Source organism: Pararge aegeria, chromosome 2 (assembly GCF_905163445.1).
Source record: "Pararge aegeria chromosome 2, ilParAegt1.1, whole genome shotgun sequence".
In the NCBI taxonomy this organism is placed as follows: Eukaryota; Metazoa; Arthropoda; class Insecta; order Lepidoptera; family Nymphalidae; genus Pararge; species Pararge aegeria.
The window spans coordinates 19894767-19909096 of record NC_053181.1 but is presented as its reverse complement, the minus strand read 5'-3'; the positions used below and the strand labels follow the sequence as shown (position 1 = coordinate 19909096).

At 37.2% G+C, this 14330-nt stretch overlaps 3 protein-coding genes across 6 annotated transcripts in view; 1 reads left to right on the top strand and 2 right to left on the bottom strand.

Annotated features, from left to right (window-relative positions):
- Positions 1-1827: 1827 nt before the first annotated feature.
- Positions 1828-14330, bottom strand: part of LOC120628013 (neuroglian-like) — an 80299-nt gene continuing 67796 nt past the window's right edge. For 2 of the 4 annotated variants that reach the window (XM_039896195.1, XM_039896205.1), the window contains exons 11-15: positions 13834-13995; positions 12545-13517; positions 11320-11530; positions 9720-9817; positions 1828-2511 (exon numbers count right to left, since the gene is read on the bottom strand). In XM_039896195.1, the coding sequence (XP_039752129.1) occupies positions 2375-2511; positions 9720-9817; positions 11320-11530; positions 12545-13517; positions 13834-13995 (1581 nt within the window). In that variant the 3' untranslated portion in view covers positions 1828-2374. Of the gene's footprint in view, positions 2512-7237; positions 7824-9719; positions 9818-11319; positions 11531-12544; positions 13518-13833; positions 13996-14330 lie in introns of those variants that run through there. The other 2 variants (XM_039896220.1, XM_039896212.1) reach the window with 2 other exon arrangements.
- Positions 3650-5952, top strand: LOC120628049. The gene is made up of 2 exons (XM_039896243.1): positions 3650-3849; positions 5161-5952. The coding sequence occupies exons 1-2, from the start codon at positions 3675-3677 to the stop codon at positions 5937-5939; spliced, it is 954 nt and encodes a 317-aa protein (XP_039752177.1). The 5' UTR covers positions 3650-3674; the 3' UTR covers positions 5940-5952.
- LOC120628040 (protein ANTAGONIST OF LIKE HETEROCHROMATIN PROTEIN 1-like) lies at positions 3849-6986 on the bottom strand. Its single transcript, XM_039896230.1, has 2 exons — positions 6580-6986; positions 3849-4882 (listed from the first exon to the last, which is right to left on the bottom strand). The coding sequence occupies exons 1-2, from the start codon at positions 6861-6863 to the stop codon at positions 3964-3966; spliced, it is 1203 nt and encodes a 400-aa protein (XP_039752164.1). The 5' UTR covers positions 6864-6986; the 3' UTR covers positions 3849-3963.

The following is a 14330-nucleotide window of genomic DNA, read 5'->3' as shown; positions in this document are numbered from 1 at the left end:
TATTATACAGAATGTTCAGTAAATAGATACTAGGACTCATCAAGATAGCCCAACTTGTTGTAGAATATTACAGTTATCCAATAAAAATACATTAATATTACTTGAACATCCTGTATAACCTTACTACCTCCACTATTAAGGCTAGAACACATGATAACGCAATATAATTAATTTACACAACTTTTAAACAACTACTAAAAGTGCGTTGCGAGACTTTTTGCGTATTCTCAGTACAACGGCCATGGAACTAAGAAATAATATTAAATAAGCTGAACTTTACCATGCGTTCTAGGCTTAAAATCATAATTGAAACTTTTAACACCGTCTTAAAAACGTGTCTAACTCATGAGCCAATTTAGACTGTTACTCTTAGGGTATTTGTGTTGAAACTTTAATATTACTCCTTTTAGGGATAAAATCACAAGATCTAGGTGGATTCAATGGTCTTTAGTTATCCATTTAGAGGTAACCACTAGTACTAGAGGTGAGATTTTAAGTGTGTAAGATTAAAATATTTCGAATTGTAAATATTTGTCAGGTTTTTTCACTATTTGAATAATTTACATAAAATCAGTCTCACAATTAAACAAATCCGTAACTCGATTAAGTTACCTAGGCACCTGTGCTACCACAAACTATAAATAAAAATTTGCAAAGCCGATTTTGTTGCTGATTTTTCTCAACAGAAAACACATTTTTACATACATTTTTCTTTACGAACATTAGGAATGTTAAACATGAATTTCCCATTGGCGTAAGTAAAAAGCTTTAGATGGCAGAGGCTACGATAATAGACCAATAAGTGAGATTTATAAACGTTGGGCATGAGTACAGTAGCTGAGTTGTTTTTTTTATTTATTCCTTTTTAGAACTTGACTGCTCTCACCTGGCGGAAGGTGATGATACAGTCTCAGATAGTAACGGATAACCTGCTAAGGGAGATGTCAGTTATATTAAACCTTATATGTTATTTTAATACATATTCTTAACAGATTCCTACGCAGCATCGTGTCAGAACGCTAAATAGCTTCGCGACACATTTTTATCAGTAAGGTGGTAACTTGTCACGGCCGAAGTCTGCAACCAGAGAAAAATCAGAAATTAGAAATTTCCGAATTGCTCTTGTCGGGGATCAAACCGAATTAAACTCATTGAACTCACTACTGCGCCTGTGGGTTCGACAAAAACAGGGACAGCTAGAGTAATGATTTAGACGCTATTATTGTTCCGGTTCCACTGATATAGCCGAGAAAAACCAGCAAGAAACAACTTTCACTAGAATATAACCTTTTTATGCCAGTAGTAGATTGTCTACCAATAGATAGATATTAGAAGAACAAAAAAAGTTGATAAACTTTTGGTTTTACACAAGTGCCAAGGTAATTTTCAACATGCATTAACTTGTGAAATGTATTGTTCCAAGTACTTTTATCTGTATTTAACGCATATTTGACTTTATATTAAAGTGTTTTATGGCTTTCACACACCATATCGACTCGCAACTGACTCGAAAAGCATCGAAATTGGAGCTTAATATTATGTGATCTAAAGCATACTTTTCAATATTTTTAGCGACGTGTGAAACACGCATGTTGCATTCCAAATAACACTTTATGAAAAGTGATACAAAGCTCAAATTACAATGCTACAATTTGAGCAGTCAGTATGCAAAGGTCATTGACATGCCAATAGGTATTAATACTGAAACCGAACAAAATCGATGCATAGTTCATCATGCATAGTTCTGCTTAAACTAGCTTCTTTTTAACTAATATATTTTAACTAAATATAGATACTGAGATGAAGATTTTTAGTTCTTGAAAAAAGTGGCAGAAATATTAGCAAAATATCGTTTATTCGCGATTAGAAAATAGTTACTCACGCAAGCCTAGTTCAAGCTCCGCCCACTAAGCTGACTGCAAATCAAAAGTATTTGATAACTGGTAAATGGACGGCTGACAATGACTTGCCCTTTAAAGATTACAATGACCAATAAGTTGCCTGTAAAATAGTGAGCTGACAGCAGATCGTATACGAATGAATGCCACAAAAGGTGACTCAGAGTCGAGCTTACAATCATATAAGTAACTATTCTCCTGACGTAAATAGTGCACATATTTCCCACCTCGACATTATTTTTAATAAACTTTGAGATTCAGTTTCGAAACAAATCCATATCAAACACACTGCGAAATAAAGTACTGAACGCTCTGTTTTTCAAAAATCATGATGTTTAAAGTGACTTTAGAATTACTAGAGCATGTTTACTTTTAAATCAGAAGTGGGATTAACTGAGAACATTTAATGTTCACTTCATTGTCGTGATCAGTGTTCAGTAGTCAATTTCTCGTAAAAAAAATCGTTGCTTCCCAGTTTACACGTATGTGGGTGGTTGGGTGTTGAGTCCGCTGAGGGGTGTTGCGGGTGCGGGTGGCGGCGCGGGTGGTGGGGGCAGTACGCGCGCGCCCGGCACGTACTGTCCTATGAACGAACCGTCTTCTGTGAAGCGACCTGTTATATAGAAAAGATTATGTTAACAATTAACTCAAGATTTCCTTAAAAAACCATGTCTTCGATCTGTCTATTTTTCAGTAGGGCCTAGGGACACCTTGGTTCCCTCTCATCTATAGTTTTATGATGTTTAATGTATCAGTTATCACTATCAACTCAATAAAATGGAATAGTAAGACTGTATTATTAGGCCTATTTAAGTAATAGTTTTAAGCCTGAATAGTTTTAATAATTGAAAAAAAAAACAACACATAAATTATGGAAATAAAATCATATCTATTAAATAGCAAAAAAAACAAAACAAAAATCATACCTTACAAGAAAATAAAATATAGCGGCTCGTGCAGGCAAATACAAAAGGATGAAGAAATGGGACGGAGATATGGGTGTACGTCTATCTATACTACTCTAACAATAGCTATAAATGCAAAACCACAAACGTAAAACAAAACTCGTGCTCATATCTATATCAAATAGACTATATTATCAGTATAATAGAAACATTCACTGCACATCACTCTGTATAAAATATCTTCTGATTTTTACAACCTAAATAACTTAATATCTAATGTGTACTTAAGAACTAACCTAAATGTTTAAAGGTCGACTCCCATTGACGTCGCAATGATATTAATAGCTATGAAATAATCTTATGTTAGAAATTGGATGCATAAGACGATTTAAGTCACACAAAAACTGTGCGTTTGTGTGGGGCGTTTTTGTTTACATTAAATAGCTAATATTAATTTTAAAAAAAACGTACATGGGACTTAAATACGCTACTTTAAAGTTCGGACAAAAAAGGCCAATTTACGAGCATATGTACTGCAAATCTTTCAAGTAAATATGCATCTTATTTCTAATAACATTAAGTATTACATAGACTGTACCTCAACGTGCTATCAATAGGAGTCGACTCTAAGGGCGCTTTTAGTGTCACGCGGATTTGCTCACGCACGCGGGATTGGACCGCATGCGTAGCATCCGCAAAGAACAATTTCATATAGGTATCTATTGTAAAGCGTGATAAACGCACGCGGGACGCGGGGCGCTGTGCGGGGCGTCACCCCGGTGCGGGGTATCCGCATGCGTAAGCGCTGCCTACAACTTCAGTGCCCATTTTAGAGTCGAGCGGGGCGCACGCGCCGTATTGTACTACCGAAATGAAAATCGATACAGAACGAGTAATCATTGAAGTTCATCTGCGGCCCGTTTTGTGGGATAAACGCAATGAATTATACAAAAACAGGGACGCGAGGGAGGCTGCATGGAGAGATATTTTGAAGGAATTGGCACCTAACTACGAAAATTTGAGCGAAGAGGAAAGAAAAGAGGCGGGTATGTGTTTGGTTCATTATTTTATTTATACAAGCATCATTACTTTATTAATATAAGCATAATTATTTAATTCACAAATAACATCAAAAACCTTCTAAAACCTTTTGAGTTTAGTTAATTAATTATATATCGGTGTTGCCAGGAGACTTTTCCTTCATTGATAAAGTAATCTGCAAATATATCTCTGATATTACTTGCCGACGTATTACTACTTTCAGTCTGCTGCCTGGGTAGTGGTCCCGTAAAACCATTTGTGACAAATGTATGGCTGACCTTGTAGCCATCCCGTTTCCTTATGAAATTGTGAAGTACACATGCCGTCTTGACTATTAATTGTGCTAGATCTAACTTGACATTCATGGATCTGTGAAATATTCTAAATTTATTTGACATAATTCCAAAAGTGCATTCTATGTACCTTCTAGCTCTGGACAGACGGTAATTAAATATTTTCTTTTTGTAAGGTAAATTATCACGAGCATAAGGCCGCATCACATGTGATGATAAACCAAATGCCTCGTCTCCCACTATCACGAACGGCAACTTTGCTCTTACACTAGATGGATAAGCTACTTCGGGGCAAATAATAGGCAACTCTTGCGGGTCAGGGATACCCAACGTGTTACTTTCCAGTTTCGTATACAATTGACTCCTTCTAAAGATGGTTGAATCGGCGTTGCTTCCACTGGTACCGACATTAATATATGTAAAATTATAATCAGCATCACACATTGCGAGGAGCACTACAGAATAATATTTCTTATAATTAAAATATAGTGATCCACTGTGCGGCGGCCGAATCACTCTTATATGTTTTCCATCAATTGCACCCAAGCAATTAGGAAAATTTGTATATGTGAGAAATCCCTCTGCGATTTCTTTCCATTTGATCCCATTAAGCTGTGGAATACATTCAGACTTTAGTTCAATCCATATTATGTAACAAACTTGTCTTACTATTTCGCTAATTGTTGCAATTCCAATCACATAGGAATAGTGTAGATCAGTGAATGTATTACCAGTTGCCAAATATCTGAAAACAAAAACAATATATTAATAATATGATAACATAATATATTAATAATGCTGACATCAGACATAAGACAGCATGCACCGCTCGAATTTTACTTCAGAAGAAAAATAAATACCCTTAAGGTGAAAGGGCACGGAAGTAGCTAGCGCTAGAAGTTTTTAATTCGTTTTAACTACAGTACTATAGCTACGTTAGATTTTATTGGTACTGGTTTTGGGTAACTTGATCTGAAACTGTGTGTACTTTTGCCACTTACTTATTATATTTTGTCATTTCAGACAAGAAAATACAACAACGCTGGCGAACAGCAAGGGACACTTACCAGAAAGACAAGATATCTGAAAAAAATCAGCCATCCGGCTCTGGGAGTAAGAAGAAGAAGAAGAAATATTCTTACTATGACATTTTGACTTTCTTAGACAGTACAACGGAAACTGCTGGAGAAGAGTCACTCTGTGAAGAAATGTCTGAACAAAGTAATTTAGAAACACCTAATGAGTCCACGCAACCAGATACTTCACGTCAAGAAAGTTCTCACCCAACATCAAAACAAAAACAAGTAAAATCTAAAAAGCAAGCACCATCTGAATTTGAGGCACAGTTATTAGAATGCTTAAAGTCTAATCAACTGGAGCTAGAAAGTGAGGATTTGGCTTTCTTTCAGTCTCTGCAGCCTTCATTAAAAAGATTCACTAGATATCAAAAACTAATGTTCAGAACAAAAGTGTTAAATATAGTTATGGAAATGGAAAGTCAAACACAACCTGCATACTACAGTCCCATACCTACAACAAGTTCTAGTGGTTTTACTGAGCTTGACAGTTTGTCACCGATAAATCAAGATTACCAAACCAATAGTATAATCCAGGATACTTCGAGTCTTAACGACAATGCTATTAGTTCTGCTGCAGTGAATGACAATGAAACTCTTATTTCGACTGAAAGCGGCCTGTTTAATATCACGTCTTATGACGTAATTTATACCCCAGCAACAACATCATCTACAGGCGAAAGTAATGTCAACGCTCAGGATACAAATTTACAAAGAAATGAATGATGTAAAATTTGATTTTTTAATTTATGAATAAAACTCTTTTTATTAAAATGAGTACGATTAACTTTTTTTCTCCAGTTTCTCTCTAATTGTTTGTTTAGTCATATGAGTGCGGTTGTACACACGGCACAGATCAAGTTACTCAAATCCAGTATAAGCGGGACTCCGACGGGTTACCTAAGTATGATAATACGCAAGGCGCGAGTTCCATTTATGCTGGTTTTGGGTAACTTGATCTGTGGCCATGTGTACTTTATCAGATAAAAAAAAGGATTGTGTATGTAGGTTGAACGTACCAATCCCAAACCAATTAAGGACTTTTTTTGACTTTAAATTACTGTCATGTGCAAACCTATAACTTTTATCTATATTATAATAAGTAGCGTGTGATGAAAGGTAGGAATGATTCCACTTTAATGGCGACATTTTATGAGTGAAATAATCTTATTTAATGAAATTTCAACATGAAATTGAATGAAATTATGAACAATGAAATTTCAGAGTACATGACAAAATTTTTTTTTTGCACATGTAAATTTACACATGACAGTAATTTGAAGTCAAAAAACGTTTATCCTACCTGTTCAAATCCCTTTCCACTAAATCATAGCAGGAAATTAAATATTTAAAATTTAAAACTTACCTTAATGTAATAGCGAGCCTCTCAATCGGTTGTATTGTAATCCTTCGTAAACTGCTTTTTTGTAGCTTATTCTCAATTTTACACAACAGTTCATCAAAAGAACGAATGGACATTCGAAAGTAATTTTTAAATTTACGTTCATTATTTTGTAGTTTTCCAAAGCGTGTAACAAACGCCCCAGCAAGAAGCCTATTTTCAAGAAAGGGATCAACATGTACTCTTGTCTTCTTGTTTCGTCGTTTGTAAAGTATGTAAGCGACACATATTCTTCTGACATTGATCATTTTTGAACACGTCTATACCGTTACGCAGCCCGTAGAAAACTGAAACTCATGCTGCGTATGATCCGCAGCGTGAAATTTTACGCATGCGGTCCAATCCCGCGTGCGTGAGCAAATCCGCGTGACACTAAAAGCGCCCTAAGTAGAGAAAGACGCCTTGCATTAACTCGGGACGTATAAAACGGCCTTTATAACAACTATTTTTAAAATAGTGTCATAAAGACAACGTCCTTTACTTCTATCGTCATTAGTAAAATTAGCGAGACTTATCGAGATTCAAACACAACCAGATCAAATTTACAAAAAAAAAAAAAATTTGGGCGGTTTAACAAAGTGTTTAATTTTGAGGCGATTGGGTCATTTCATTTTTTTTTTTCCATTTGTGATGCAATGGCACTGAGGTTTTCAGTCACGTCTAGCTCATTAAAACAAAGCTAAGCGCTCATGACGGGATTAGCAGCCTATTAAACTATCAGTATGTTAAATAAAGCTGCATAAATATTGTCAGTTGAACTGTTAAAATTCCAAAAGTGCCTAAACTCTAAAACTGCTTCCACATTATCCCATTCATATCGGCATACACCTCTAATAATATATCCTCTTATTAGTGAAATCATAAATCTTTACGATATTTAATCATAACAAGGATACAACTTCCGATACTGTCATAGAAATAAACGCATGATAAAAAATGATCGGGCAAAATGTTCACGTATACGTTTGATGACTACCGATATCGGTAACGATAATGAGGAAACGTTCCTTATAAGCACAATCAATGCCGCCTATAGGGTGCGAGTGACAGGGTGTGAGGTGTAGGTAAAGGGTGAGAGGTAGAGGGGACGGGCGGGTGTTAGACGAGCGTGGCGAAGGCCTGCGAGGCCGAGTCTTGCTGACCGGAGGGAGGCGGGCGGCGCTTGCGACCGTACTGCCCGATGAACGAGCCGTCCTCGTTCATACCCGCTGCAACACGCGCATGCGCACAACACAGATAACAACATGCGAGAAAAAAAAAAAAAAAAAAAAAAAAGAAACAAAACGGACTATAGATTTGTAATTATAACATGAATAGAATGATAGCTGTGAGCATAAACTGCGCTTAAATATATGAAACAGTAAGCTTAGTATACGCAAGATCGCAACCGTGGATTCGATTTCAAGTATCGAAACTGTGTATATTCAAAGGAAAATGGACCTAATGTCACTCCGTCCAGAAGTCTGGACGACTTTGAGTTGTAAAAATAATGGTTTAATCGGTTGTTACAGAGTATCAATAGTCGCAATCTCACATCCGTAGCATAGGAGTTACAGTTGATAAGAATTTATAAAAAATATATTTTGAGGTTTTTTGTACTTGTAGGCCGAAATTACAAACATATTAGTTAAAACAATAACTGGATCTAATTATATTTATTTTTCTTGGATCACTACCTTCTTAGCGCTAGCTCTCACAGCTGTCATTCTAATCATTATATATGGTATGGACTAAGAGAAAGTTCTTTAGATTTGTTCATTTAATAAAAGCTATTTTTCGCCTGAAAATTCCACATTAATACCGATCGTTTCATCTCGGAAATACTAGAGTTATATTTGGAACAATAAAATAGTCAATATTTTAATATTGTTGATCAGTTATTTCATGAACCCATTCCAAAAAAGAAGCAGTTTCTATGTTGGTCTACGTTCGTCGGCTATATATATATGGTCAATAAATTAGTGGAGTAAAATTGTAAATTCTTGGTCGCATTGTCTCAAGTCAGGATTAGGCAAGGAAATCAGATACAATCAAATAATATATTAAAGTCCTTGTGGAAATCAAAAGAAAAACGCGATTCTAAGTAACACAATATCCCATTGTTTAAATCAAAACTGTGTCTGGTAGAGTGGCTTGCCTTAACTTCTTTGGTTTAAATTATGTAACTTATTTTTTTATCAAAGAACTTCCACTTATACCTCAAATAATCTAGAAAAATGCCAGAAAAAAAAACATCAAAGTTACTGAATTACAATCAAACAAATGCACTTTTTACAGATTATGAATAAGAAAGCGAAATTTAATGGAATTTATTGTTTTTTTTCGGAACAATTTAGACACGTAGATGCAGAAAAATGCGCAAAAAACAAAACAAATATCAAAGTTAAACTAAATTTAAATCAAACTAATTGTATTTCATGAAGCTAAATTAAGCTAAAAGGCAGTTTGTTTATCATAAGCATGAACATCAAAATGTATAAGCATTTTTAAACTAATGCACTGAAGTGACAGCCTCACCACAGCGTCAAAACTACGTCTTTAGTGGCATTCAAGTTTGCGTCCTGCGAGCGACCAATCACAAGAGACCTGTTCTAAAACACGCAACTTGTGATCCCCACATCATTTAAAAAAAACAAAATAAAAAAATTACAAAACAACTTATTTCGAGTAGGCCTGCTTTATAAGAACTTTTGAATCAACTGTATCTCCAAAATTATCAACACATTACCGGTCCACTACAGAGCGCGGATCTTTTAGTAAGAAGAGTTGAGCCTTCAGTCCCCAACACTGGCCGAGTGCGGAGACTTCACACGCCTTACATTATGTGAAACTCACAGCCATGATGGTTACCTTACGATGTTTTCCTTTATCGTTGAAGCGAATAATATTTAATTGCTTAAAACGCACATAACTTTGAAAGGTAAGAGGTACATCTTGTCTCACTGCCGAAGTAACGTTCTGACTACTAGTGAGATACCCACTAGGCTATCACCAATGCCGTGCAACCTTTGAGTGATCTACACCCTGCACGCAACCTTGAACGTAACGCAAGTTGGACGCTATTTTTGGCCGTTGGTTCGACTTCGTTCGGGTTCGGAACGTACCAGTTTCGCCTTCGCCATACTCTGCCATGGAGTCAGTGTCGCTCTCGGGGCCGGGCTTTGTGCCACTGCTCATCGAGTGCCGCGATTTGTTGTCAAGTCTGGAAAAAGAAAAAGAAAATGATTAGCACATCGCTCACTATTTTTGCGTACGCTACGTACTTTTGGCGTAGACAGTTGAGTTATCGCACACGCATTATGTAGAAGCAACTAGATCATATTAAGATACTGAGTATTCCAACATAAATACGACAACATATATGTTATTCTTTATTTTCTGACTCAATCCATCGTACACGAATGAGTAAAATTTTCTCTTCTAAAGCAAATTTCTGGTCAGGTTTGCTTAGCATTTTATTTAAACTAGTTGTCGCCCACTGGTCGAAATTCAACCATAATAAGTTAAAACAGTATTAAGGTTCTAATGTCAAAGATTTTTTTAAATCACAGATTTCGCCATAACTACTGTTAATGAGCTAGATTTATGCAAACAAATTGTAATCCAAAAAAATATTGAAAAAAAAACACTGTGTACTGTGTACTTCACACACTACACGCATATTGCGAGTAATGAGTATGGGTCAAATACATACTGGTGGTAGTGTGTAATGTTTTTCTCATTGATTAACATTTAATGCTATATGCATTTAAAAAATTTAGCATTCTGCACTACTCTGCATAAACTATAAATGTTGAAAATTTCATGCTCCTCCGTCAGCGCAATTTTCGTAAAAAGGGGTATAAAGTTTTTGCTTCACGTATTGATATTTATTTTAGGTTGCGTTTCAATTTGCAACGTTCTGAAATCGAATGCCGCCATGTCACACATTTATAGACCCTGCATACAATAAATTCCGTTTTCGTCACCAGAGGAAATAGATTTGCATATCACCCAGTGTAACTTTTGAGAGCTAGTTGGTGGCCCACCTGAGGTAAGTTGAGAACCATCGACTATAAACAGAGCAACACTCCAGCGAGCACCATGGCTAGCTTGGGCACGTAGCGGCGACGGCACCAGCAGCAGAGACATAGTGGCAGCTATAAGTAGCGGCACGAAAGTCTAGCGGTGACCGTTATTGCGCAGAAGTCGAAAATAAGATATCATGGGGAAGTGAGAGGGTCGCGGGGAGGGTGTGCGTATCGTTCGCAGGCGCTTATTGGCTCTCCAGTCGTATTCCGTCTCCCGTACCGATACTACACCCCGCGCACTTCAAGTGTACAGTCGCGTTCTGATTTGTATTGTTATTACTGTTAATTTTTGTTGTTGTTTTAATGAATGTTTTTATTTTTCTATTCCCATAAACTTGTTAAAAATTATAGCCTAGATAACAAGAAATCTTTGGAACTTGAAACTCTAAACTATAATAATTACAAACACATATACTCACATTCAAACATGCATTTACACTACATACAAACACACACATCACAATTAAATAATATCATTTTCATTGGATAATAATCATTACTTTATTAATTAATGGCTAAATAGAATTTATTAATTAAAGTAATGATTGTATTACCTGCGCGACAGTACCCATGCGCAGTTATCCCCTCCACGTTTCGTTCAGCGCTAGATTTACTTGCCGCGACTTGTACTCACGGGTGCGTGTACTCGTGGAAGGCGGCGTCGGCGCAGTCGGCGCGGCCGTGCGCCAGCTCGCGGTCGTGCACGTCGTACTTGCCGCCGCGGTTGCGGCGCGCCACGCACACCAGCACCAGCACCAGCAGCAGGAAGGCCAGCGCCACCATGACGCCGATGAACCAGCTGGCCGTGGCCGTGGCCTCCTCGCGCAGCCGCACGTGCGGCCCGTCTGGGGCAACAGAAGATGTCGGTCAGTCGTCAAGACTCGGGGGGTTTAACTCTTGTTTTTACTATTTCCGCAATGAACTCCAAAGTAGAATTAAATACTTTTTTATAAATTTAAAATGCATATAAAAATTTTCGGAACCACTAAAAACACTAATAAAAATTATAAAAATATAAAAAAGCAATGTAAAAAATTTCATAATATATATTAGTTTATTATTTTTATATTTATTTTATGTTTTTATTTTATTTATGTATTCGTATGTAATTGTAGTAGTAATTTGAATGTAGGTTTATAATAACTTTACACCACCTATTTGTTCTCGCTCTTGTTGTCTCCTAATCCTAAGGTTGCCTGGCAGAGATCGCTTTTAAGCGATAAGGCCGCCTTTTGTATTCTACTCCAGTTTTTTGTGTTTCTCTCTATTCCTCCTTTATTTTCCTAACTGTGTAGTGGTGTACAAATAAAGACTTTAAATAAATAAATAAATGTGTCATCTCTTGTTTCAAACATGTCTCATTGTAATATGGACCTTTGAAAAAGCAGATCGAAACTGTAACGTTTCCTACTTGATGACGCTACAGTCGCTATAAGACTGATGTGAAATGCATATACTAATTTCGGCATCTACGGTAGGAGAGCCGTAGCTTAATTAAATTAAAGCGCAATTGCCGCAATTGCCGCAATTGCCCGAGAGTCGCAGGTTCAAATCCTGTCAGTTCCGATTTTGATATGCATTTTAAATTTATAAAAATTGATTATTCCTCCAAGTGTAGGTAAAAACACTAATAAAAATTATAAGAATGAATACTTTCAATGAATAATTGCTAAGTCAAACTCAGGAACTTTAAAAATAAAGGCTTGCTAAAAAAATGTCACGATTAAAAGGTGTTAGAAGATGACGGCATGTGGCTAACTGGTCGGGATTATTGGATGGTGGCATGTTGATTCTTTTAATTTGGTGCTAATGAACTGTCTTGGCGTTAAATAAAAAAAAAAAAAACACTTTTAACTTACCAATAGTTGTATCAACAACGCGCGCTTCACTGGTGCTGAAGTACTCGCCATCATGCGCAGTTACCTTCACTTCGTACTCCTGTCCCGGTTCCAAACCAGTCAATATCACGTAGTCGTCCTCAGTAACCTCATTGCTTTGCAACCAATCCGGGTGGCCTTTCAGCCTGTACCACGCCACGAAATGAGTTCCAGCGTGGCCGTCCAACGAGGGAATCCATCTAACTAGAATATGAGCGGTTCCTTCTTTGGCAGGTAAGGTACTCGTTTCAAATATTGGCACTTCGGGAACCGCGTTGACCATTGCTTTAGTGGTTTGTTCCACGTAATACTTGTCACCTTCACCAGCTTTCGTCTTTGCGCGAATCTCGATCCGGTACTTCGTGTTGGGTTCGAGTCCAGCCAACTTTGCGCGGTCGAATTTTGGATCGATTTCCTTCTTGCGTTCTTGCAACTGTCCAATTTTCGTTCCGAAAACTTTCTGGTAGTATATCTTATAGCCGGTCAGGATTCCGTTCTCGTTCATCGGCTTGTCCCATCTGAGGAGCATGGCTGACGATCCGATTGGGTACGCCACGAAGGAGCGTACGGTACCCGGTTTGCCTTCGGGAGTGACGAAGCTTAAAGTTTCGCTCGGCGGTCCATTGTATCTTCCGTTGTAGACTAAAATCCTCGCGTTATTTTTTCTAAAAGGTTTGAATTTAGAGACCAAGGCGCTGGATGCGTCCGCTTTGACTAGGATTTCTTTGGGTCTGTCTTCCTCCCCATCGACCCAGGTCTGGATTTTGTAGCCCTTGAAGTGTCCCCGAACGGATTCAGGAGTGACTGGGTTCCAACTGAGGAGAGCAGTAGTACCTGTAGTCACTTGAACCAGAGTGAAGTTAGAAGGAGCTTGTAGGGGAGTATCTTCTCCTGACCATCCGATTACCTCGACTGGTGCAACATTTGAGGATCCTTTCGAGTTGATGGCGATTACCTACAGGAAAAAAGGTGCAAGCAATCAATAAAACACTTTATTGCATACAATTAGGACGCAATTTTACAAAAAAAAGGCCACAAATGTTATCAAAATGTGTGATTTAACGCACTCGTAAGTTTTTATTACATCAGCTAGAATATTGGTAATTAAACTATATATTATAGAATATTTACAATATTGAAAATTTCTTGTAAATTGGTTTAGTGATACTTAACAGTACTTTTACCAGCTTGTACTGTTAACTAACACACTTAAAATATGCACAGTTTATATTTTGTAAAGTTAGGTTATGTTCTTGGTTTTGGTCTCTCACCTTGATCCTATACGGCTGGAAGGTGGGCGTACTCAACACGACCAGCTCCGTCTGTCGCCAGTCCCGAACTTGTTGGTCGCTCCACGCCGCGCCGGAAATGTTGCGTCGCCATGATACGAAGTAGTAGAAGCCGGGACCGTTGTGCTCGATTTGAGGCATTTTCTAAATTTTAAACATTTTTTTATTAATAATTGACTTAAAATATTACTCATCGAAGATTTTAAACGTAATATTAACTACAGCTCAACCGTTCCTTTTGCGTAACTTCTTGCCAATCAAATATCGGAAGTCAATATAATTTCTGAGTTTTACAGTAAGAATCAAGACTTTTTATGTAATGATTTTAATGTAATGCTGGAAACTGTAAATTGGACCAAATTTTATTTTTCTAAATTTCCTTATTGAAGTTACCAAAAAGAGCGACGTGCTTTGACGACATTGTGTCATGTTAAATCAGATAGGAAGTTTCCTATCTGGATAACAGGACAGGGCTATCC

Bases quoted from the DNA above. Each gene is read 5' to 3' on its own strand.
- LOC120628049 (XM_039896243.1), top strand. From the start codon at position 3,675: ATGAAAATCGATACAGAACGAGTAATCATTGAAGTTCATCTGCGGCCC. The intron at 3,850-5,160 runs GTATGTGTTTGG...TTGTCATTTCAG, and splicing joins AGAGGAAAGAAAAGAGGCGG to ACAAGAAAATACAACAACGC.
- LOC120628040 (XM_039896230.1), bottom strand. From the start codon at position 6,863: ATGATCAATGTCAGAAGAATATGTGTCGCTTACATACTTTACAAACGA. The intron at 4,883-6,579 runs GTAAGTTTTAAA...TTTTGTTTTCAG, and splicing joins AGGCTCGCTATTACATTAAG to ATATTTGGCAACTGGTAATA.